Genomic DNA, 26,684 nt, shown 5'->3' on the forward strand with positions numbered 1-26,684 from the left:
ATTTAGGTCTTTCATCCATTTTGAGTTTATCTTTGTGTGTAGTGTAAGAGAATGGTCCAGTCTCATTCTTCTGCACATGGATGTCCAATTTTCCCAGCACCATTTAATGAAGAGACTGTCTTTTTTTCCTTTGGATATTCTTTCCTGCTTTGTTGAAGATTAGTTGACCATAGAGCTGGGGTACATTTCTGGGGTCTCTACCCTGTTCCATTGATCTATGTGTCTGTTTTTGTGCCAGTACCATGCTGTCTTGATGATCACAGCTTTGTAATATAGCTTGAAGTCAGGCATTCTGATACCCCAGCTTTTGCGGAGTCTTGAGGATTTTCTATATATCATATCATCTGTAATGACTGTTTTACTTCTTTTGCAGTTTAGGTGTGTTCGTTTCTTTTTCTTGCCTGATTACTCTGGCTAGGACTTCCTATACTATGTTGAACAGGAGTGGTGAGAATAGGCACCCCTGTCTCATTTCTGATCTTAGATAAAAAGCTTTTAAACTTTCACCATTATGTTAGCTGTGGCTTGTTATATGTGTCCTTTATTATGTTAAGGTATGTTCCTTTTATACCCAATTTGTTGAGGGTTTATCATGAAAAATGTATTTTATCAAATGCTTGACGTCTGTTGACATATCATATGGTTTTTTATCTTTCTATTAATGTGCTGTATTGCATTTATTGATTTCCACATGTTGAACCATCCTTGCATCCCAGGGGTCAATCTAGCTTGATCATGATGTATGATCCTCTTAACATGTTGAATTTGGATTGCTCATCATATTACATTGAGAATTTTTACACCTTTATTCATCAATACAGATATTGGTCTGTATTTCTTTTTACCTTGTAGTGTCATTATCTGGTTTTGGTATCAGGATAATTCTGGTCTCATGAAAGGAGTTTGAGAGTGTTTGTCGTCTTCTGTTTTTTGGAAGAGTTTGAGAAAAATTGGCGTTCTTTAAATGTTTCATAGAATTCACAAGTGAGACCATTTGGTGCTTGGCTTGTCTGTGTTGGGAGATTTTTGGTTACTGATTCAGTCTTCCTGCTCATTATTGTTCTGTTCACATTTCTTCATGATTCAGTCTTGGTAACTTGTCTATTTCTAGGAATGTATCCATTTTTTTCTAGATTATCCAATTTTTCGGTATATACTTGTTCATAGTAGTCTCTTATGATCTTTGTATTTTTGTGGCACAGGTTGTAATGTCTCCTTTTCCATTTCTGTTTTTATTTATTTGAGTCTTGTCTTAGTCTAGCAAAAGCTTTGTCAGTTTTCTTTATCTTTTCCAAAAAAAGTAGCTTTTAGTTTTATTTATCTTTTCTGATCTTTTTCTGGTCTCCATTTCATTTATCTCCGCTTTGATCTTTGTTATTACCTTCCTTCTGTAAACTTTGGGTTTAGTTTCTTTTTTTAGTTTCTTAAGGTGTAAAGGTAGGTTATTTGAAATTTTTTTTCTTAATGTAGATGCTTATTTCTATAAACTTCCCTAAAACTGCTTTTGCAACCTCCCGGAAACTTTGGTATGTTGTTTTTTTCCCCCCTATTTCTCTCGATTTCTTCTTCAACCCATTGGCTGTTCTGGAATGCATTTAATTTCTACATGTTTGTAATTTTTCCTTATTTTCTCCCATTATTGATTTCTAGTTTCATACAATTGTGGTTAGAAAAGATACCTGGTATGATGTCAGTCTTCTTAAATTTGCAAAGCCGTGTTTGTGACCTGTTGTATGATCTTTTCTGGAAAATGTTCCATACGCACTTGAGAAGAATACGCTGCTGCTGTTGGGTGAGATACATTCTGTAGGTCTCTTAGGACCATTTCGTTTACAGTACGGTTATTTGTTGATTTTTCTCTCTGGATGGTTTATCATTGTTCAAAGTGGGGTATTGAAGTCCCCTATTGTTGCATTGTTTTTCTAGTTCTCTCTTCAGATCTCCATATTTGTTAATATTTTTAGGTGCTCTGATGTCTGCATATATACTTACAAGTGTTATTTCTTCTTGATGAACTGACCCATTTATCATTATATAATGACCTTCTTTGTCTCTTGATACCATTTTTGGCTAAAATTATATTTTGTCTGACATTTAGTATAGTGAGCCCTGCTTTCTTTTGGTTTTCATTGGCCAGGAGTATTTTTTTTCCCTTCCATTCACTTTATGCCTATGTGTTTCCTTAAAGCTGAAATGAGTCTGTTGTAGGCAGCATATAATTTGGTCAGCTCCTCCTCCTCCTCCGCCTCCATCTCCATCCAAGTGTCTCTTCTTCTGGAATTCCAAATATTCAAATTGGTCCCCTTGATGGTATCCCATAGATCACATAGGTTTTCTTCACCCTTCTCATTCTTTTTTCACTCTCTCTTCTGACTGGATACTTTCAAAACTCCTGTCTTCAATATCACATACTCTTACTTCTGCTTGATCAAATCTGCTACCGGTGTTTTCTGTTGCATTTTTTATGTCATTCATTGTATTCTTCAGCTCCAGAATTTATTTATATTTAAAAATGATTTTATCTCTTTGTTAAAGTTCTGGCACTGTTCATGTATCTTTTTCTGGTTTTGTTGAATTGTCTTTCTGTGTTTTCTTGTAGTTCATTGAGTTCCTTAAAAGACCTATTTTGGATTATTTATTTGGTAAATCCCAAATCTCCACATCTTTGGGTTCAGTCACCAGATTATCGTGACCCTTAATTGTGTCATGTTACTTTGATTGTTCATGTTCTTTGAAGCTTTGCATTACTGTCTTTGCATTTGAATTCGAAGTTTCATCTTCTAGTCTTAAGTTCCTATATTCAGGATACACCTTCTGTTAGCTCTGGTGGAGTTTCTGACACTATCTCAGATCTTCTGCAGCTATATCTGCCCCATGTTTCTTTCCCCCTCTTGGGGCAGAATTCTTAAGCTTGTATGCCTTCTTTGGATCCTAAATACACTAGGCCAACTACTGACAGCCTCCCTTTTCCCCTGCTGCAGTGGCACTAATGCTCGGGTTTGTAGTCTCTCCTTGGCCTGGAGTTTGGCTGACTTTTTGTGCACGCTTACTGGCCATCTGACAAAGCCCACTCACATTGCTATCTGGAGCACATAAAACTGGCCACAGTGTTGGTGGGGGGGGGCACATGGAGTACTGGCGTGCCCCTGGGCCAGTTATGGGATCTACAGGTAAATTGTTCCCTGTGGCTCATGTGCGGACTTCTTAACAGAATCTGGGAAACAGAGAGGATCAGCATCCCTTTAATGTCTTCTGATATCATTGTATCTGCCGCTGTCCCCACTGCCTCTTGTCCTCCAGCTCATGATTCAGTACTCCGGATAAGGTGAGACCGAACTCAGTTCCTTGGCAGTGTCCACCACAGGTGGGGAAGCCAACTGCTCACTTTCACAATCTCTCTTTCCCCTGTAGGATAAATCACAGGTCAAGGAAGATATTTCTTGGCCCTAAGCTGTGCCACCTTGAAGGAGGGGTGATGTAGGGAGGGTCAAATCGTTCTTACCCACTCCAGTGTATCCAAAATCATGGTTTTTCCTCCACCAGAGTGCTGGAAGTTCTTCTCTGTAATTCTGGACTTTCATAAAATCTCTCTTGTCTGTGAATGATTGCCTAAGTCAGTGTTCTGCAGGGGCTGACAAACTATGGCCTAGAGTGTCTGGAACTGACCCATGGGCCGCTGCAGGGTCCATAGACTGGACCAAGCTTTTGTCTGCCTATTACTTGACAAATGGGTAAGACCCTCCCAGATCTTTTGGCATTTGGTGCTGGATCTCACAGCTCCCTCAAAGGCACTCTGTGTCTATTCTATAGATGTGTTCTTTATGGTTACCATTGAAATTACATAAAACGTCTTAAAATTATCACAGTCTACTTAAAATCGATGCTACTTAATTTTAATCACATATAAAAACTCCTTGACACCTGTGTCTCACTCATTTTATGTTGTTTGACACAAATTACTGTTTTATATTGTATGTCCCTTAACATAGATTTATAATTGCTTTTTATGCTTCTTAAAAGCTGTGTGTTAGGTTTTTGTTGTTTTTTTTTTTTTTTTAAGATTTTATTTATTTATTTGACAGAGACAGTGAGAGAGGGAACACGAGCAGGGGGAGTGTGAAAGGGAGAAGCAGGCTTCCCACCAAGCAGGGAGCCCAATGTGGGGCTTGATCCCAGGACCCTGGGATCATGATCTGAGCTGAAGGCAGACACTTAATGGCTGAGCCACCCAGGTGCCCCTGTGTGCTAGGTTTTTAAATTATTAATATAACTACATTATGATACTTCAGGATTCTATACTTGCCTATATATTTCCCTTTACCAGGGATTTTTATATTTTTGTATGGTTTTATGTTGCTTTTTATCATCCTTTCACTTCAACTTAAGGGTCTCCCTTCAGTACTCCTCATAGGGCTGGCCTAGTGGTGATGAACTCCCTCAGCTTTTGTTTATCTAGAAAGTCTTCGTTTCTCCTTTGTTTTTGAAGAACAGTTTTTCAGATTTGGTATCTTTGGTTAATAGCTGTTTTTTTCCCCCAAGCATTTTGAATATATCATCCCACTCTCTTCTAACCTGTAAGTTTTCTGCTTACAAGTTGCTGATAACCTAGTAGGAGCTTTTTGTATGTGGTTAGTCACTTTTCTCTTTCTACTTTCATGATTCCTGTGAATTTTGACAGTTTGATTATTATATGGTTTAGTATCGATCTCTTTAGATTTCCCTAGAGGTCTTTGAGCTTCTTGAATTTGTATGCCTATTTCCATCCTCATGTTTGGCAATTTTTTATCCATTATTTTTCAAATAGACTCTGCCCCTTTTTCCCCTCTCCTCGGCCTCCCATAATGTGTATGTTTTTCTGCTTAATGATGTTCTATAAATCTCTTAGCCTATCTTTACTTTTCTTCATTCTTTTTATCTTGCTCCTGGCCTTGGTAATTTTGAGTGTTCTGTCTTTGAGTTCACAGATGCTTTCTCATGTCTGATCAAGTCTTCTGTTGAGACCCTCATGTGAATTTTTCAATTCAGTTATTCTTTAGTTCCAAAATTCCTTTTTGATTCTTTTTCATAGTTTCTATGTGAATATGTGAATATTTTGAATACTTTGTTTTGTAATTCATGTATCTCTGTTTCCCTAGCATTGGTGTCTGGAGATTGCATCTGTCTTTTGGGCCATATTTCCCTATTTCTTTATATGCCTTTTTATCGTTTTTTTTTTTTTTTTAAGATTTTATTTTTTAAAAAATTTTTTTCTTAATTTTTTTATTTTTTTAAGAATATTTTTTTATGTTAGTCACCATACAGTACATCCCTAGTTTTTGATGTAAAGTTCGATGATTCATTACTTGTGTATAACACCCAGTGCACCATGCAATATGTGCCCTCCTTAATACCATCACCAGCCTATCCCATTCCCCACCGCCGAAGCCCTCAGTTTGTTTCCCAGAGTCCATAGTCTCTCATGGTTCATTCCCCCTTCTGTTTACCCCCCTTTCTTCTTCCCTTTCTTCTCCTACCGATCTTTCTACTTCGTATGTTCCATAAATGAGTGAAACCATATGATAATTGTCTTTCTCTGCTTGACTTATTTCGCTTAGCATTATCTCCTCCAGTCCCGTCCATTTTGCAGCAAATGTTGAGAAATCATTCTTTTTGATGGCTGAGTAATATTCCATTGTATATATGGACCACATCTTCTTAATCCAGTCATCTGTTGAAGGGCATCTCAGCTCCTTCCACGATTTAGCTATTGTGGACAATGCTGCTATGAACATTGGGGTGCATATGGCCCTTCTCTTCACTAAGTCTGTATCTTTGGGGTAAATACCCAGTAGTGCAATTGTTGGATCATAGGGTAGCTCAATTTTTAACCCGGGTGACTGGAAAATGTCCTCCCTGTACAAAATCAAACTGCGAAGAGTGGAAAAGGTGGCAGATTTTATAAATCTGAAACTCAATATAAGATAAAAAGGCTCAATTTTTGATCTTACTAATACTCAGCAGGCTTTCCTTGAATATATCATCTTAGTTATTTGCAAGCCTTTGGCTAGTTTCCAGAGTTCTGGAAAAGTAGATTTTCACAATTTTTGCCAGTGTTCTCATTGCTATTATGGAGGAATGGATTTTCTGAAGGCTACTCCAGCACTCTAGGAGTATTTTTCCATAAAATATAGTTTTAATGACCTATCACTTAACTATTCAACTAGCTGTTCTTTTCACTTTGTGAAAGCAAAGGTTTGGTAATGACCTGATCTGCAAAGGGATGTGTCACCCCCATTAGGATCATTCACTTTCTCAGTTACACAGAATTATACCAGAAAGGCTTTACCAAGTCCTAGATGCTGACCTCAATTTCTATCCATCCTTTCACTTATAAGTACCTTATTTAACCCAATATAATCAGCAGAGTCTGAGAAAATCAAATTATTCACAAAAAGCTCCCTCACTTCTTGTTTTCATTAAAGGGAAATCTTTTCTATAATATAGACTCTTTATCATTATTTAGATGGTTTTAAATTCTTCAAAGAAGAAAAATTAGCCAAATGCATTTGGATTTTACACTCAAACCTTCAATTCTGATCATTAAAAAATTCCCTTCTAGTGAATTCCCACTCTCTATTTTTTTAACCCAGTCAGGGTCAGTGACAATTTGCATGGCCCACTGTAAAATGAAAATGTGGAGCTTTTTGTTCAAAATACAGTTGAAAAGTGCAGGTAAAGGTATAAAAGATTTTTCTTTTAAAAATATTTTATTACTTGTAAAATATATAGTGATACACGGTTAACAACATTTATGTTACAACATGTGATGTTACAAACTACAAAGAACAATATTTTAATCCCATAATTGTGTAAAACACAATAAATAACACGTCAATATGTCAATATATAACCATCTTGATCATAACATTTTTAGGGTTCATTTTTCTGCAAATTCATTTATTAGGCCATCCAAACTTATTAACAACTGCATTTTTCAATTAAAGTAATATTAATCACTCTTGATAAATATAAGATCACAAATAATTCTTGAAAATTTTTAGTTTCAAGAAGGGTCTGCTGATGCAACTGTTACTGGTGCTGTTAAGAATATCTCATAGACCTTAACAGCATTAGGATAAAGTTCTGATACATTATTTTGAAATACAAATTTTAGTGCACCCAGAGCTGGTTATTCTTGAAGAATAATTTTTCTAAAAAGATCTTCTTACAAATCCATTTTTTTTGTAAGTCTGAATTTAGGTTTAAATGTTACTCTACATAATGGCATTTTAATATTTCTTCTGGTCTTTCCTGTAACTTGGAGAGGTTGTACAAGAAGCCGAAAGTTGGTTTTGTGATTTATATATAATTTAAAATGCCTGCTTATGAATTCTAATGCTATATCTTCAATCACAAGGGAAAACTATTTTATAATTGTCTATTTGTTAATAATTGGCCCATGGAAGTTTCTATATGAAAATAGCAGGGGCGGGGGTAGTTTCTGTGGAATGTGAGGCTCTTTACCTTTAATTTCTATTTCTAGGCCTGTGGATATTTGTTTTGCAATATTGCAGTGGTTTTCAAACCAGAAATGCTAAGCTCTTTGAAGAAGTCTACTGACTCTCTGGTATAGTTTATTGTAATACCTATGTGCACACTTTGATGTTGTGATAAGTTACTATCAGAGTTTACTGCCTAAGTGGTGGCGGATACTGTCCCAGGGCTCAGGCCAGAGTTGATATCCATGCAAATGCTTCAGGATGGGTTCCAGGGATTGATGGGCAAGCTGGCCTCCCACCACGGGCTCTGGGGCCACCCGTAGTGGAATACCTCCTTTTTCCAGGGCTGGTTTCTACTGGCAGCTGCCTCTTCACCCTTCCTCTGGGCTCAGGTTCTGGTGCAGGAAGTCCCCTCAGGGACTCCTGGGACCTTAGATCGCCCCCTGTGTGTATGTGTGCGTTCTTGGTATCCAGGCCAACTGCACCAGTGGGCAGTGCCCACTGTTGCCTGACCGATCTTACATTTCATTGTCCCATTGGACAAACTTACAAAACACAACTTCAAAGATAAAATTATGTAGAATTTCAAGATGGTGATTGCGGAGCAGTAAACCAAACCTTTGAGAGCAGGGCCCTATACGAGTTCACAGGTCACATGCCCATGAAATGACTCCTGCACCCAGTAGCTCTCAACCAGGAGTGATTTTGCCTTTGGGGGGGGGGTAGCTACCTTGGGTCCTAATGGGCAATTCCAATTAGCTTCTGAAAGCAAGAGTGACAAGACACATTAGCACCAAAAGTAGGGCCCCGCCCAGATTTGGCGCTCCTAAGTACAGGAGGGCACCTCCTCCCCTCTGTAGAGTGGTTATGGGCAGTCCCTACACCTGCTTTCAGCTGTACTCTCCTCCACTGGGTGAGACAGCCAGCTTGAATCGGAGGAGGAGTGGTAGCAGCAAGAGATTTGGAAGTTGCCCAGTCGGGACTTTGTCGCTCAAGTGCTCCAAGAAGGGTTCGGTTTATGGTGAAGTGGGAGGTGCTCTGTGCTCAGTCATTCAGGCATCCAAGTTGTTGGCAGCTCTAATAACCTCAACTACTGGCCTCAAGGTCGCTGCAGGTGCTAACAGCCAGTGGCAAAAGGGAGGCCTACACCTTGGAAGTGTAGGGCTTGGAAGTGATACAGATCACTTCCTATCCAAATTCCACTGGCCAGAACTCAGGAATACAGCCTACCTAAGTTCACAAGGGCTGGGAAGTGTGGTCTGCGCACAAGATGAAGAGGAAATGGTTTTGGTGTTCAGCTGCCAGTCTCTGGCACAAGAAATTCACAGAATGGGAGACTTGCAGTAAAATGTGTACAAGGTGTCCCCAGGCCATCTAAGGTAGGCATGTGCGCGGGAACGCCTGGTCTGTTGAGGCGGACTGCCTTGAAAGGCCACTTTCCCGCTGTGATTCCTTGTGCCTATAATGTTCGGTTCACATTGCAGCTTATGTTCTGGGAAGAGCGCACATGGAACATTAGTGTCAAACAGGTGCCAAGCTGGCCGACATTTCTCAGTACAAATGATCAAGTTGGCTCGCGTGTACTTGGTGTGAGCAGTCGCTCACGGTTAAACTGATGATCAGTGTTCTGTATGTGCAGCTAGAAATGTCGAATTCAGGGCTGTGGAGGTAAAAGGAGCATTGAGATCATTCTAAGCCACCTGCCTCCCTTTAACAAGAAATTCCACGTTATACATGGTGAATAAGTCAAGTGTGTAGCATTAAATATTCAGTGCAAGCCTCGTTTAAAATGGTTTTCTGTGTAATTTATAGTCTTATACCAAATCACATGATAGGACAAACTTTGGTAAATTTCAATCTGATTTTTTATGGCAAGGAGGAGAATATGAGTATCAGGCAATAATCCTTCCCTATTTTACTTCATCGATATTTTAGAGAAAGAAGTTGGAGCAGTTGTTGGAAGAGGGCACCTGGCCGACTGAGCCAAGCCTTACAGGAAGAGTGTCTGGAGTAGTCCTAGCTCATACCTGGTGTTGTGACATAATCGTTAAAAACACCCCCTTTCACTCTCAGAGGAGTTCTGGTTTGGGCAGTAAATTACACAGGAACCCTGTGACCAGGAAGCAGCGTGTTTATGCGGCCACCATGTTCAAGGTGTGGTTTGCAACTTGGCAGAACCAGCAGGTCAGGGCTGTCAGGACACTTGGGCTGAGCCAGGATGGGAGGAAGCTGATTCTCACCAAGGGAATTACAGGAGATTGATGCTTAAACCAAAACACTGAATTTTTAACTTATTATGATAAGCCTGCCAAGCAAGAGTGGTCTCAGAAAGCCAATTTTCATGGTCATTATTCTTGTGGATGAGGAGTTTTACGGTGACCAGTGTTAGCTGGGGGAGCTGCTGTAATTCGCAAGACATGTTTCAGTACTTGGTACCCACAGAAGGTATAACCTTTGTCCTACGAAGAGTTTTCCTTTACAACCAGAGAAGTGGCCTTGGGTCTCTTTCCAAGGAGATATTTGGGGTAAGCATCAGCCATAGAGGAAGAATAGCGATGTGTGGTTCCAACTCACCCCTTGTTCTTCCCTAATATTAAGTCGCAAGTTCCCGCACCCACTTGCAAGGCCGATCAGGGCCAGTGGCGGTAGTAGACATCCCCTGATGCCTGAGGTTCAGCCAGAGGCAGTCTTCTTCTCCTCTCCTCCTTGCTGGCAACACTGGGGGTTGCAGAGATCCTAAATATTCTGGAGCGTACTTAGTGTGAATCTTGCCCCCGGCCACCACCTCAGTTCCCAGTAGACAATAGACACCAAGGGCCAGGAGAGGATTAAAATCAGTTTTATTAATGGATTAGAGAACACAGCTGGGATCTGAGACCCAAGTGAGAGCTTCTTCTGTCCTCTCTGAAGTGACGACAGCTGAGCCCACTGGGCGGGGCTCGCCAAACTTACCCACCCCGTCACAGACCGAGGCTGGAAGGTGGAGAGCCGAGTCCTGGCTGGGCCCACCACGGGCAGGTCCTGCTGGGTCTGTTTACTGCATGTAGACTGGAAGCCCAAAAGCAGGTCCAAGAGAAAGAGAGAGAGAGAAGAAGCAGGAGGACAAGTAAGCAGGGACCTTTAGTACATTATCTCCACCCAGTAGAGAAAGATGGCCCAAAGAGTCTCAAATTCATCAACCACAACCATCCCAAGGTCAGCCCAGAGGTGAAAGCTTCTCCCCAGTACTTTCCTGCCAGGCTGGGGTGTGGTTAGGAGAGCTCTTCCCTATTTGGCTAAGCAAAGGAATGGAGGAATGAGGAAAAGCGTTCTCCCAAGAGGTGAGGTTGGGGCTGGAGCCTGGACTGCTCAAGGAATAAGTAGTCAAGGGTCACTTGGTGAGAACCTTCCAGTCTGCAGACACTAAGCCAAACAAAGGCGCTAGCTACAGCTGCTGGAGCTGGGACCACGGGTCCCTAAGTCACCTCATGCCTGAGTAATGACCACAGAATTCTTTTCCTTGCCTGCACTCTACAGCCTGGACCTCTGACGGCCGCTGAGTAAGAACCTGACAGACCTCCCTCCGCCACTCCCTACCGCCGAGATGGGGCCATGGATGAAGGTGATGAAAAGGTACAAACTTCCGGTTATAAGTTTTGGCTGGAGATGTAATAGTACAACATGGGGGCTCTAGTTAACAATTCCGTATTGTACTGAAGGTCGCTAAGAAAGTAGGTCTTACAAGTTCTCATCACAAGAAAAAATTTTGTGATCCTCGAGGTGATGGATATTGACTAAACGTCCTGTGCGATCATTTCACAACATATACATATATCTAACCATGTTGTACACCTAAAACGAATACAATTTTATGTCAATTAAAGCTCAGTAAAACAGAGATTGACAGACTCAAGAGGCCACCACAGCTGCGGTGCAATTTGGCTCGACACCCATGGCATTCCCGCCGTACAGACAGCCCCTTTGGCTTCCTTCACAGTAACACCTTCTGAGTTAGCCGTCAGGGATGGAATGGTTAGCTTTGCGACAAACCAAAGCAGCGGGCCTTTCAGGCCATGCTGTTTGGAGGGAAGGGCAAGAGTAGAAGAAAAAGGTTCTACTAGGGTCCATGAACAGGTTGAGGTTTCATGGCAAGCGTGGAGAGTGGAGTCGGAGGGAGCTCTCTCTGGCACAGGAAAGCACCCTTTTCTGCCAGACCTGATGACCTACTAACCTGACATCCTGAAAGCCTTCCTCCTATCTATAATGAAGAACATGTCTCATCTATTTTTTCCCATGCTTTGCTATTTCTCTAGTTATCTTAATGCTATAGCTGTCTTTTATGTTTGGGTCCATTTTCAGAACACTCAATACTCCTGAGTTTAGTCTGAGTGATTTCTGCAAGGGCTTAACCCCATCCATTACCTGTGATTTTTTTTTTTTTTTTTTCATACTATCACCATTCAAGGGTGACCTCATTCACAGTCCTATATGGCACCTTTCTGTAGTTCCAGCAGGCTATTTATGCAACTTTACTTTGAATAAAACTAAATGATTGCAGAAACATTTTTCCCCAGAGTATTTTTATTAGGGATTCCTGCCACCATATTAACATATAAAACAATCTGGATGTTGACATAGAAATGCAGATTTTACTATACAAAGATAAGGCTCCAATCACAGGTAACATGGCCCCCATATCTCTAGTATTTCAGTGAAATCACCTTTTGAATTCTTCCCCGAGTTGTCTTTATAAATATTAGACAAACCACAAAATATATTCCAAATACATTAACATTTTACAGTATGTTCCAAGCACAGACAGAAATACACGATACTTTACCTACATTTTTTTTCATGATCCAACTTGCATTAGCACTAAAGACAAGATTGTGTGTGTATATGTATTTGCCATATATGTGTGTATATAAAACCACAAATGTACACACAGTTGTTTTCATGGAAAATTGAAACCTTTGAGACTGGGTTTTACCCCATGATATCTGAGAGGAAAAAGGAACAATAGCATGTCACAAACTCCTCAATTGCGGAAAAATAAACAGAACTCTGTATGAAGGGCATATCAGTTGTGTGTATGCAAATACACACATATATACAGATTCATATCTAAACACACCTATACCAAGAATATGGAATATACATATACTCACACACTTGCTTTGAATTCTGTATCTCACTATATTATATACTCTCCATCTTTGGAAGCACTTTTCTCATTTGATTCGGGCAGCTGGCGACTCTTAACAGAACTGAAGTGGATATTTCTAAGACGCTGATTCTATTCTGACAAAATGGCATTTCAGGATCCCAGTTTTAGGTTTGGTGGCTATTGCTTAAAATCAGCAGACCCTATTCTGTTAACTCCTTCGCTTAAAATCATTTCTATTCAGTAAGGACATTTTTGCCTAAAAGAGATGTTAGCTGGCAATGTTAAAATATATGGATGACTCCCTGATGTAAATCTGCATGGTTGGCTTCTGTGTGGTGTTTATCCTGTCAGTATTTCAGTATTTTATGATGGGCAATATATTACTTCCATAATTAAAATATTTAATATTACTTTAGAAGGGCAGGGGCTAGGTTCGTTATGGTTAGAACGTCAAAGGCAAAGCTATGAAGCGTGATTACAAGGGGGACTAAGTTTGTGCAGACTACACTGGGGTACCCTTTAGTCAGAAACTATGCCTTGGAAGTCATAACAAAGGGGTAAAACTCCTCAATTTCAAAGCTGGCCATTTGAAAACTTCCAAAATAAACTACAGAAAATATATTCTATGTTGGTATCAAATTTCAGGTATTAAATATTCTTCAATAAAAAGCAAAATAAATCACTGAAAGCACATGGGAGAGACACCTTACAAACTTCATAGCAAATGTGTATTATAGTTTGTGCAACTGAAGCCTTTTAAAGCTAACTTTTTTTTTTAAGATTTTATTTATTTATTCGACAGCGAGAGAGGGAACACAGGCAAGGGGAGTGGGAGAGGAAGAAGCAGGCTCCTAGCGGAGGAGCCTGATGCGGGGCTCGATCCCAGAACGCCGGGATCACGCCCTGAGCTGAAGGCAGATGCTGTGCCACCCAGACGCCCCTTAAAGCGAACTTTTAAAACTTATTTTCAAACTTGAATAGAGCACTCAGAGCTCCATGAATGGCCAATTTAGAAATGATGCTAATGCCAGAGTCGGAGCGTCTATTGCAGTTAGAGAATACGGGCACCCGATCTCTTTGTGAATGAAGGCAATAGAATATTCTCGATCCCTGGAGAAATCCGAATGCACTATGCCCTGAGCTCCATACTCTGTTCTTCCTCAATTATACCACAGCATTGGTAAGTACTCCGCCTGGGGAAGCATCAGAGCCTTTCTTTCTATTTTGGATCTTATGGTATGAAGGAAGGTACTAGAACATTTGTTCCCTCTGCTCTCTGGTTAGGAAGTCCTTTTACTATTTCACCCAAGCTGAAATGCTAGATCCTCTGATGAGTCCCTTCCACTTTCTTAATGGAAGCCCCAATTAGGAACGAGTGACGATCTTAAGGAAAAGAGGATAATGGCCACCACCAAGGAAGATCATTAGCATTTATCAAAAAGCCAACCGCCATTCTTTTCATATCCTCTCTTTCTCTCTCACACTTCTTTTGAAGTTTCTTCCACTGAGTCACAATGAATGGCATGAGGGACCCAAAAAATATGCCTTAAGGTTTCTCCACTTTTATTTAGACCCACTTAAACATATTCAACGCGGACAGCAAGTGCACATTCTTTACACCAGCCGATACCATGCATCACCACCACTTTCATAAAAGATGGTTTGCCTACCACTCCTGGGGTAGCAGCCTCCCCAGAACTGTTTTGCTACTTGCCCAATTCCCATCTGTTTCTACTCTTGGGTTAATGTACAATAATATGCAATTAACTAGCATCACTTTAAACTTTTTTCTTTTGAAGTTTCACCTTCTTTTAAAGACATTCTGCTTCCCCACCCAAAATACGTGGACAGAATGCAAATGAAGGTAATAAGTCATCTTGTCCAAATACTTTGAAAAAATGGACCACCCTGTGTCCACTTGAGTCTTCTCAGTTCCTCCATCCTCCAGTTCCATCATCCATTTCAAGAGCTTACTTACTACAGTGTCTTTCTACCTATTTTCTATCTATCTCATACGCAGGTAACAACAAATTATGCAATTGGTTCAGCCAAAAGTATTGTAAAAAACCACCCAGTGCCAAAACATTAGAAAATTCCTGACATACCCCTTGTGCATTAGTCTTATGATCTGTACACTTAAATAACTCCAGGAGGCTTCTTTTTTTTTTTTTGCTAAAAATTTACCAAAATATTTTGAACACATAAAAATATTTTTAAAAAAAACAGAAAACAAAAGCCCAGCATAAATTTAGTTGTATAGGCATTGGTTAGAGGACATTGTCTTCACTAAGGATTATATTCAAAAATGTTCTCTTGGGTTGTTCCTAAAATTCTGAACCTTATAATGGTGCTAACTATAAAAAAAGGGGAAATCTAATTCAGCTCAATGTATTATAATATAATAGATAAAGAGTATGTCTGTCATATAATAAAAAATAAACACATTTTTGGTTATTTAAAGGCCATCTTCCTGACCTGTAACTAAAATAACTGTATCTGACTTGAACTTAATTGCCGTGAATTACAGAAAGCTAACTTAAAGTTTTCAGTAGTCAGTAAGGAATACCTGTCCATGGCCCTGTGACCATTCAGAACCAGGCATTTGCTGAAAAAAACAAAAACAAAAAGCAAATCACTAGTATTGAATATAGCCCTTAGTCATATGCGATACGAACTTTATGAGCAACCCAGCATGTAGAGAATGAGGTTTACTTTGCCAGCCACCCACTCCTTTAGAGGACAGTAGTAGTCATAGTGAAACTGCTCAAACTCTGGCGTCTGGCGGATTTCACATAAGAAGGAGAGATCAATACCTGACTCCAAAAGGAGGAGGAGCAGGGGGAATACAAAGAGCAGCAGCCCCAGGCCCACCACCAGGAGCCTGGAAAAACTCTTGACCAGTGGGTTCACCCGAATATGGCCGCTCAGAATGTCATAGCTCCACGACAAAGCTTGGCGAGCCTCCTTCAGCTCTTCTTCTTCCGCCATCAAAAAGGCATGTTCATCTGCTTCCAGCTCCTCAAACGAATCTGTGTCTTCTCTTTCCAACTCCAGCCTCGATGGACAGTCAAAGAGCATGTCAATCTCATCGTCATCCACAGGGGTGGGGAGCAGGCTGGCACTTGGGTTGTATGCCAGTTCGGAGATGGTCAGGGGCTCTTCTTTGATTTTCTCTTCCTCTTCACTTGGGGGGTTTTCGTACTCCCGGGCTTCCTTCACTGGTGAGCTAGAGATCAGAGGGGCAGAAATGTCTTCTTTGGGTAATGGAACACCTGTAAAGAGACATTTTTTTCCCTTAATTTTATATTTCAGGTTGGTTCCCTCCCTCCCCCCCACAGAGATCTATAAATGGCAACTAACAAAAAAGAAAAAAAATGGAATTCAAGGAATCTATGAAATTATTTTGCAGAATCCTGACTTTTAACAAGGCCATTTTAGTAAAAGACCCGAAGGTTAGCATGCTAAACCCAAAATAAGCAATCCATCTCAAATAGTTGGCAATATTTACAGTATTTATGTGTATAATTAGGGTCTGCAAACCTCCAACTTTGGTTAGGTCTGCAAGAATAAGAGGACAATAAACCACTATTATAATTTTGAGTGGTGTCTTTTAGAAGTCAACATTTACTATAATATTTCATTAGATGACAAATTATAGAATCTACTATTCAATGATAGAATCTACTATTCAATGATAGTCTAATTTTTATGTATTCTAGTCTTCGTTCCAGGCACAAGTTAGTGGTTTCTAGTTTTATATAACTGCAATCATGTAAGTATAAACATGCACGAGCTCCCTTCATTTAACATTTAAACTTAGACATTCTCCATGTTGAAATGAACTCCCATAGTATTTACAATGGTTGCCAAATTCTCTACTAATCTAACAAGCTGCCTACTGGCAAACATTTAGGTGTTTTTTTTTTTGTTTTTTGTTTTTTTTTTTTTACAACTGCAAACAAAGATGCTAGGAGACATCTTTACATATAAAAGCTTTTTTACCCTCTTTTTGAGTTCATTTGCCACAAAAAGGTATCTGAAAGGAAAATTGCTTGGTCGGAGGGGGTTTTCTCAGCTCTACATGTTAACAGATGGCTAGTGGAGTTGTCTAAGGCCAGCTCTCCTCATTTGGAGTCTTGGGTTCTTAGTGGGAAATAAAGGTCTGGCTGTATCAAAGCCATGTTCCTCAGGGCGGATCTACAATGTGATAAAGTGGTAGCCAGGGGCATTAAGTAACGAAAAACCAGCTTTGTTCTACTACATTTCAGGATTCCTAAGACGTGCAAGAAGTGATATCACCAAGTTGCCAACACAGGCCATACTGGACTTAGCTGTTGTTCTTGTGAGGGGGAGCAAACAACTATTCCTGGACAAGACACCAAGAAGACAATCCCTGAACGTGGGAGTGAGGCTAAAACAGACCACACTACAAGGGAAGGGGCATGGCTACATGCTGCCCATAGTGCCTCTTCCCTGGCCCGTGACTGGCCCCATGCTGGGACGTCTTCTGAGAGCCTGAAGGTGAGATCCAGGATTGTGGGTTGCTTCAAGGGAGCTGGTTTTGCCCCAGAGAGATTACAGGGGAATCTGCGGGGCTCAAAAACTGGGAATATGATTGGGACAGAGAAGCAGGGAGGGGCCTTCCCACAAGCAACACTTGGATCTGGGCAGACCTAGTGCATACCTGCGGTGCCCAAGTAGTAATCCCACGCAGTGGCTCGGTTCATTTGCAGAACCGAGTCAGGGGTACAGTCCGATCCCTGGGACTGCAGCAGGGTTCAGGTATGATTTGGGTCCTCAGATGAGTTTTATCAGCCCTGAAGCCTGGTCTGCCCCATCTCCAGGCAGAAAAACTGGGTCATAACCCCACACTCAGTAGAGCCTGGCTCTTGGCCCCTCTCAACAAGAAAGCCTGATGGGGAAAATTAAAAGTTGCCTGAACGGGGCCCTCCCAGGCAAAAGGGTTGAGTCACAGCTCGAGGCTGTGGAGAGTAGTCCCCAGACCCACGTGACAGGAAGGCCTGGTGAGAACACCTGTAAACTACATAAGACTTGGCAACATTCAGGCTGAGGGGTAGGTGGGGAGAGCTGATTGCCCTCAGAGCAAAGCAAGGCGTCGTCTTCAGCCAGAAAAACTGTTGCATGAGTCAGCTCGGGTAAGGACAACAAAGAGCCTTACTGGCCTCTGACCTGCCTCTCCTGCTGTGTCCAGGCAAGAAAACTAATTCATAGCCCCACTCATTGCTGAAGAGCGCTCAGCCTCTCTGACCAAGGCACCTCACCAGAACGCATCAGAAATTGCATAGCCCATCCAACAGCCCTGCTCACAAAGAGCAAACCCTGTGGCTTTCCTTGTCTGCAGAGCAAAACTGGTAGCCTCACCTGCCCAGGATATCCAGTGCGTACTCTTGCTTCAGGTCCCCAGACAACAAACTATGCAGGCCCTGGGTCCTGTCTTGCTGCCCTGGCAGGGCAGGGAAGATAATTCATAGCCCCACTTTAACTGCTGAGTATAAGACCCAGTTGTGACCATCTAGTAAGAAAGACTACCCAGAGAATCCAGGCAACTTGGTGTCCATCTTACAGCCTTACTTAGGGAACCAAGCCAGCCATCCTACCCAGCTGTTCTCAGTCAGTGGCACACCCACCCACCCATGACCTCAGAGCTTAAACACTTGCCATGCCCCAAAATAGCCCCTAACAGTAGGCCCACCTGCCCCAGGATGTTACCAGTAGACACGTTCAGAAACCCAAACTGAGCTGTTGAAGAATTCTGTCTGTCAAAATGAAGAATTCTGTCTGTCAAAATGAAGAATTCTGTCTGTCAAAATGAACCTGTAAAGTCTGGGAGAGGAGATCACTTACCACTTGCAGATACCAAAGTAGCTAACTGGTGATCAGTCATCACAATAAGTCAGGTAAGTATGACCACACCAAGGCAAACTAATTAAGGCACTAATTACTAACCCTAAGGAAATAGAGATCTGTGAGCTGTCAAAGAACACATAGGTGGCTAAACAAAATTAGGAAAATGAAAATGAGAAGTTCAACAAAGAAACAGAAACCATCAAAAAAAAAAAAATCCTAGAGCTGGAAAATACAATAACTGAACTGAAGAATTCAAAAGCACACTCGACTACGCAGAAGAAAAAATCAAAAACCGTGATGATTGGACAAATTATCCAGTCAGAAAAAATGAAAAAGATGAGATCGCAACCTACAGAACCCAATGAAAGAAACTATCAGCATTATGGAAATTCAAGAAGGAAGAGAGAAAAGGATAAAAGTATACTTAAAGCAACAATGGCTGGGCTTCTGGTCTAAGACAGCAATAAAGGGAGACCCTGAACTTACTTCTCCCACATATACACCAAATCTACAGCTAGTTACAGAGCAGTTCCTCCTGAGGAACTGTGAGCTGAATGAGCAGCTTTTGCACAACATGACAGAGCACAGAAGGGCAAGAGAGGTGGAGACACTGTAATGAAGGAAACCCCTACCCCTCATGCTACAGACTGCATAGGGAAGGGGTAGTACTGAGGGACGATGCATAGATTCATTGCTCTGGAGCACAGAAAACAACCTGTGGTTAAAAGAGCAACTAGACTATAAAAGATTAAGCCCTAGAACTCTGCCAGATGGCAGCAGAACTGCTGGAACTCTCTTTGGGTCAGAAGGACTGGCAAGCGCCATGGTTTACATTCTCCCTCCACCTTGATAGCACTGGAGGGAGCAGGGTCTGGATAAAATAGCGAGCCTGCCACCCCAGTGAGCCCTGGGCACCTAGCCCAGACCAGTCCTGGATGCCCTGGGGCACACAAAAAGAGCTGTGGTTTAAAAGAACAGCAAGGATGTAAGGGATCCAGCCCTAGAAATCTGCCTAATGTCAGGAGAGCTGCTGGAACTCTCTTCAGGTCAGAGGAGCTGGTGACCACCATAGTTTACAATCTCCCTCCATCTTGATAGCATGGATAGGAGCAGGGGCTGGGAGCCCTAGCTTACTGCCTCAGTGAATCCTGGGACCCTAGCCTACACTACCCCCAACTGTCCAACCAAAGTGGCCCCAGCACAGCACACCCCGAGATGTGCCTAATCCGTGCTCACTGTAGCCCCAGCTGTCTCACCAAGGTATCACATACAGTACCCTGGAACACTTCAGGCCTATAACACGTCGGCTCCAGATGACTTGCTAGGGCACCCTGACTCACATCTGCTTCCCAGAACCACCCCCTACCCAGGGCACTCCCTGCACAAAGCACCCTGGGAACACCCAGCTAGTACCTGCCTCGGTTCCAGCCACCCACCAGGGAGCACCCCAGAACTTCAGCTTCAGCTATTCTTTCAAGGTGCCCTCAGCAGAGAGCACCCTGGAACCCCAGCCCACACCAGGCACAGCTTGAGCCAGCCAAAGGAACTAGGAACACACAGTTTACACAGGATGACCATACATGTCCATTCCTTTGCGTTTGGAAGAAGTAGTTGTTCCACCTAATTCATGGAAACAAACACAAAGTCAAAATAAGGAGACACAGGAATAGGCTCCAAATGGAATAAGACAAAAACCACAGAAAAAGAACTCCGTGAAATGGCGATAAGTAATCCACCCGATGAGTTTCAAGTAATGATCATAAAGACGCTCACTGGCCTGGAGAAAAAGAGTCAGCGAATGCAGAACTTACCCAAAGAAACGAAAAATATAAAAAAAGGACCAATCAGAGTTGAAGAATACAATAACCGAAAAGAAAAATACAACAAACTAGTAGATGCAGGAGAATGAACCCATCGGTGATCTGGAAGACAGAGGATTAGAAAGCACCTAACCTGAACAGTGAAAAGAAAAAATTTGTAGAAGTGAAGACAGGTGATGGGATCTTTTGGTCAACATCAAGCAAACATACATTAGCTTTATAAGGGTCCCAGTAAGAAAAGAGAGAAGAGGCAGAAAACTTATTTGAAAAAATAAGAGCTGAAAATGTCCCTAACCTGTGGAGGGAAACCGATATCCAGGTTCAGGAAGCAGAGAACGTTCCAAACAAGATGAACTCCAAGGAGGTCCGTACAAAAACACAAAATAATTAAAACGTCAAAGTTTAATGATAAAGGCAGAATTTTAAAACCCAAGAGAGAAACGACTAGTTACAACTAGTACAAGGGAAACCCCATAAGGCCATCAGCTGATTTTTCAGCAGAAACTCTGATGATATCATGCCACTCCCTCCTGGCCCGCAAAGTGCCAAAAGGAAAAAACTTACAACCAAGAATACTCTACCTGGCAAGGCTATCATTCAGAATTGAAGGAAAAATGTGGGGCATCTGGGTGGTGCAGTCAGTTAAGCAGCTGACTCTTGGTTTCAGCTCAGGTCATGAGCTCAGGGTTGTGGGATCGAGCCCGCATCAGGCTCCACACTCTGTCCCTCCCCTTACTCACTCTTTCTAAAATTAAAAAAACAAAAACAAAAACAAACAGAATCGAAGGAAAAATAAAAAGGTTCTCAGAAACAAAAGTTAAAGGAGGTCATCACCACTAAACTGGCCTTACAAGAAATGTTAAAGGGCTTTAATTGGAATTGAAAGAAAACAATTTTCTAACTAAAAGCAAAAATCCAGTAAAGGAAGTAGAACAAACACTTAAGAACCTTAAAAAAAAAAAAAGTTAAAAGACAGAAGATGTAAAATATCTTAAAAGGGGACTCGCAAAACTATGTAACATATGACAATGTATACATAAAAAGTAGAGAGGGTAGTAAAAAATGTAGTTCTTTTAGACTATGTTCAAACTTAAGCGACCATCAACATAATATAGACTGCTATATACATAGGATGTTTTATATGAGCCTAATGGTAACCACAAATAAAAAACCTGATATAGATACACAAAAAAATAAGAAAGTATCAAAAGAATAAAACTAAAGAAAGTCATCAATAGAGAACAGAGAAAAAAGGGAGAACTACAAAAACCAAAAAGCAACTAACAAAATGTCAATAGGTATATACTGTCAGTAATTACTTTAAATGTAAATGGTCAAAATGCTCCAATCAAAAGACATAGGGTGGTAGGATGGAAGAACAAAAGAAACCCAACCCATTTATATGCTGCCTACAAGAGACACACTTCAGACCTAAAGATACCTACAGACTGAAAGTGAAAGGATGTGGAAAAAAATTCCATGTAAATGGAAGTTAAAAAAAAAAAAAAAGGACCAGGGTAGCAATACTCTTATCAGACAAAGACTGTAATGAGACATAGAAGGACATTACAAATGATAAAGGGATCAATCCACCAAGAGGATATAGCAATTGTAAATATATGTACAACCAATGTTGGAACACCTAATATATAAAACAAAGATGAACAGACAAAAAGGGAGACACTGATAATAATAAAATGATAGTACAGAACTTCGATACCACATTTACACCAATGAATATATCATCCAAGCAGAATATCAAGAAGGAAACTATATCCTTGAACAGCATGTAAGTTAATCTGGTCTAAACAGATACATACAGAACAAATACACATTTCTTTCAAGAACACATGGGATATTATATAAAATAGATCACATGTTAAGCCACCAAACAAGTCTCAATAAATTTAAGAAGATTGAAATCATCATGCATTTTTTTTTCTAACCACAGAGGTATGAAACTAATCACAAGGAAAAAACTGGAAAAAAAAAAAAAACATGTGGAGGCTGATCAACATGCTACTAAACAAATGGGTCTGTGAAGAAATCAGAGGAAATTTAAAAACACGTGGAGACAAATTAAAATGAGAATAAAGGTCAAAACCTTTGGGACACAGCAAAAGCCACTGGAAGAGGGAAGTTTATAGCAATACAGGCCTACCTTAAGGAACAAGAAAAACCTCAAACAAACTAACCTCATTCCTAAAGGAATTAGGAAAAGAACAAATTCCAAAGTTAGTTGAAGGAATGAAATAATAAAGAGCACACATAAGTGAAATAAAGACAAAACAACAACAAACACAATGGAAAAAAAAGTCAAACCAAGAGCTGGTACTTCAAAAAGATAAAATTGATAAACTTTTAGCCAGACTCACTAAGAAAAAAGACAGGAACCAAATAAAACTCAGAAATGAAAGATGAGAAGTAACAACTGACACCACAGTAATACAATGGATTGTAAGACACAACCACAAAGATTATATGCCCACAAATTAGACAATATAGGAGAAATGGATAATTTCCTAGAAACATACAATCTTCCAAATATGAATCAGAAGTAGAAAATCTGAACAGACCAGTTACAAGTAATGAAATGGAATCGATCAAAAAACTCCTGACAAATGAAAGCCCAGGACCATATGGATTCACAAGTGAATTCTACCAAACATTTAAAGAAGAGTTTATATGCATTCCCCTCAAATTATTAAAAAAAAAAAAAGGGAGAGGAAGGAAAGCTTCCAAATACATTCTGCAAGGCCAGCATTATCCTGACACCAAAACCAGACAGACACTACAAAAAACAAAACAAAAACAACAGAACCACAGGCCAATTTCCCTGAAGAATACAGGTCCAAAAATCCTACACAAAATATTAGCAAGCTACATTCAACCATACATCGAAAACATCATTCACCACCATCAAGTGGGATTTATTCACAAATTAATGTGAAATACCACATTAAGAAAATGAAGGATAAAAATCATATCTCAATAGATGCAGAGAAAGTATCTGACAAAATACAACACCATTCATGATAAAAACTCTAGGGTTTGAGGGACCATACCTCAACACAATAAAAGCTATATATGAAAACCCACAGCTAACATTATACTTAGTGGCGAAAAACTGAAAACTTTTACTCTAAGATCAGGAACAGAGAAAGATGTCCACTCTCACCACTCTTATCCAATATAGTACTAGAAGTTCTAGCCACAGCAATCAGACAAGAAAAAGAAATAAAATGCAAGGAAGAAGTAAAACTTTCTCTATTTGCAGATGACATGACACTATCCACAGAAAACCCTAAAGCCTCCCCCCAAAACAGAAGTAATATATGAATTCAGTAAAGTTTCAGGATACAAAATAAATACACACATATTGGTTGTTGCTATTCACTAATAATGAAATAGCAGAAAGAACACAGTCCCATTTACTAAGTGTGCTAAATACCATTTCCAGTTGCACCAAAATAAATAAAATACCTATGAGTAAATTTAACCAAGGAGGTGAAAGATCTGTACTCTGAAAACTATAAAACACTGATACAACAAATTGAACACAACACAAACAAATGGAAAGATATTACATGCTCATGGATTGGAAGAATATCATTAAAATTTCCATACTGTCCAAAGCAATCTACAGATACAATGCCATCTCTATAAAAATACCAACAGTATTTTTCATAGAACTAGACCAAATAACCCTAAAATTTGTATGGAACCACAAAAGACCCCAAATAGCAAAAGCAATCTTAAGAAAGAACAACAAAGCTGGAAGTAACACAATTCCAGATTTCAAGATATACTTTAAAGCTGCAGTAATCAAAACAGCATGGTATGGGCACAAAAAGATGTACCGTGGAAGACAGTATGGAGATTCCTCAGAAAATGAAATAGAGAAATACCATATGATCCAGTAATTCCACTACTATTTCCCCAAAGAAAATGTGAACACTCATTTGCAAAGATACATGCATCCCCAATGTGTATTGCAGCATTATTTACAATAGCCAAGATACAGAAGCAACCCACGTGTCCCGACAGATGAGCATATAAAGAAGATATGGTCTTGCACATAAAAGAAGAATGAGGTCTTGCACAACATAGGTGGACTTAGAGGGTATTATGCTAAGTGAAATAAGTCAGAGGAAGACAAGTACAAGATGATTTTACTTATATGTGGAATATAAAGAACAAAACAAAAAGTAGAAACAGACCCATAAATCCTGAGAACAAACTGATGGCTTCAGAGGCGGGGTGTGCAAGTGAGAGACACAGAGAGAAAAGGTCCATACAGCACAGGGAATATAACTAATAGTGTTGTGATAAATGACAGCGACACTTGTGGTCACCATAGCATCATGTAAAGAGAGGTCAACTGTACACCTGTGACTAATGTCACACTGTGTGTCAACTATACTTCAATTTTTTAAAAAGCAACAATGGTGGAAAACTTCCTCAACCTGAAGAGAGCAATAGACATGCAGACCCAACAGACCCTGAGGACCCCCAAATAGGCTGACCCTGAATAGAGCCACACCCAGTCACATAACTAAATGGTCAGATGTGAAAGGCAACGAATTGTAACAGCAGCAAGAGACAAGAGAGAAGTTATATACAAGGGAAACCCAATGAGACTACTGGCAGATTTTCAACAGCTCCCTTTCAGGCCAGAAGGGAATGGGATGACATATTCAAGCTACTGAAAATAAACAAACCAACCAACCTGTTAAGCAAAAATGCTATAACCAATGAAACTGTCCTTCAGAAATGAAGACAGGATAAACATTTTCCTGAACAAACAAAAGCAGAGGAAATTCATCACCTCTAGACCTGCCTTACAAGAAATGCTATTGGGAGCTGTTTCGTGGAAACAAAAGCATACTAATTAACATGAAAATAAAAAAGGCAGTGTAAAACTCACTGGCAATGGTAAAATATAGTTCAAGTTGGATTGCGTAGTATGGTAAAGGTGGTATGTAATCCACTTACAACTTTAAAGTTAAAAAACAGTAAAAATAATCATCACTAAAATAATTTGTACATTATAACAATCTAAAAGGTGAGGCAGAGAAGAAGTCAAAATGTAAAGCTTAGGAATTCTATTAAAGTTGAGTTGTTATTATCTTCAAATAGGGTGTTATAATTGTACAATATTTTATGTAAGTGTGGCACCTGGGTGGCTCAGTCAGTTAAGCAGCCAACTTGATTTCAGGTTATGATCTTGGGGTTCTGGGATTCACCCCCATATCAAGCTCTGCACTCAGTGGGGAGTCTGCTTCCGGATTCTCTCTTTCACTCTCTAAAATAAATCAATCTTTTAAAAAAAAAAAAAAGGTATTTTAGGTAAGTTTCATGGTAACCGCAAGGGAAAAATCTGTAGTAATCACACAAAAGAACATGATAAAGAAGTCAAAGCCCACTGATAACCGCAAGACACCAAAACAGTAAAAAAAAAAAAAAAAATGCAGGATAAGAAACAAGGAACAACGAACAAAATGGCAACAGTAAGCCCTTACTTAGAATGGCTGAGTGGATTAAAAAATAAAACAACATCCAACAAGATGCTGACTATAGGAGGCTCACTTTAGCATTAAAGACGCACATAGAATGGGAGTGAAAGAATGGAAAAAGATATTTCAAGCAAATGGTAACAAAAAGAAAGCAGGGGTAACTATTCTGACATGAGACAGAATAGGCTCGTATGATCCTATGTATTTCTGTGGTATGAGTTGTAATGTTTCCTTTTAGAAGGCTGACATTACCCTGATAACAAAGCGAGAAAAGGATGTTATCAGGAAACTACAGACAATGTCCCTGATGAATATAGACACAAAAATTCTTGGTAAAATAATAGCAAACCAAATTCAGCAGTACATTAAAAGAATCATTCACCATGATCAAGTGGGAGTTACACATGGGATATGAGGATGGTTCAACCTGGGATGCAAATCAATCAGTGACATATTAATAGAATGAAAACAGAAATCAAATGATCATTTCAATAGCTGCAGAAAAGCATTTGACAAAATCCAACATCCACTTATGATACAACTCTGAACAAATTAGGTATTGAAGGAATGTTCCTCAACATAATAAAGATTATTTACGAAAAGCCCATAGCTAACATCATACTCAGTGATGAAGGGTTGAATGCTTTTCCTCTAAGTTCGGGAACAAGACAAAGGTGCCCACTCTCACCCCTCCTATACAACATAGTACTGGAAGTTCTCGCAAGAGCAGTCAGTCAAGAAAAATAAAAGGCATCAGAATTGTAAAGGAAGAAATAAACCTGTCTCTGTTTATAGATGATGTGACTTTATAAACAGAAAATCCTAAAGACTCAACTAGAAAACTCTTAGATTCACT

At 40.1% G+C, this 26,684-nt stretch overlaps 1 protein-coding gene and 1 long non-coding RNA gene across 4 annotated transcripts in view; one reads left to right on the plus strand and one right to left on the minus strand.

Moving 5' to 3' along the window:
* LOC123781404 (uncharacterized) overlaps positions 1-26,684 on the plus strand; it is a 102,068-nt gene that overhangs the window by 52,860 nt on the left and 22,524 nt on the right. For both annotated transcript variants that reach the window (XR_006776725.2, XR_006776724.2), the window contains exons 2-3: positions 10,995-11,090; positions 16,893-17,145. This is a non-coding gene — a long non-coding RNA (uncharacterized LOC123781404). The remainder of the gene's footprint in view (positions 1-10,994; positions 11,091-16,892; positions 17,146-26,684) is intronic.
* The window catches only part of FRMD3 (FERM domain containing 3), a 287,242-nt gene continuing 270,859 nt past the window's right edge, over positions 10,302-26,684 (minus strand). Inside the window, exons 14-15 of one of the 2 annotated variants that reach the window (XM_045780850.2) lie at positions 15,438-15,896; positions 10,302-10,526 (exon numbers count right to left, since the gene is read on the minus strand). In XM_045780850.2, coding sequence (XP_045636806.1) covers positions 10,513-10,526; positions 15,438-15,896 — 473 coding nt within the window. In that variant the 3' untranslated portion in view covers positions 10,302-10,512. Of the gene's footprint in view, positions 10,527-14,779; positions 15,897-26,684 lie in introns of those variants that run through there. The other variant, XM_045780849.2, reaches the window with a different exon arrangement.

The sequence above is a fragment of the Ursus americanus genome, chromosome 34 (genome assembly GCF_024610735.1).
Source record: "Ursus americanus isolate L20-20 chromosome 34, mUrsAme1.1.p, whole genome shotgun sequence".
Classification (NCBI taxonomy): Eukaryota; Metazoa; Chordata; class Mammalia; order Carnivora; family Ursidae; genus Ursus; species Ursus americanus.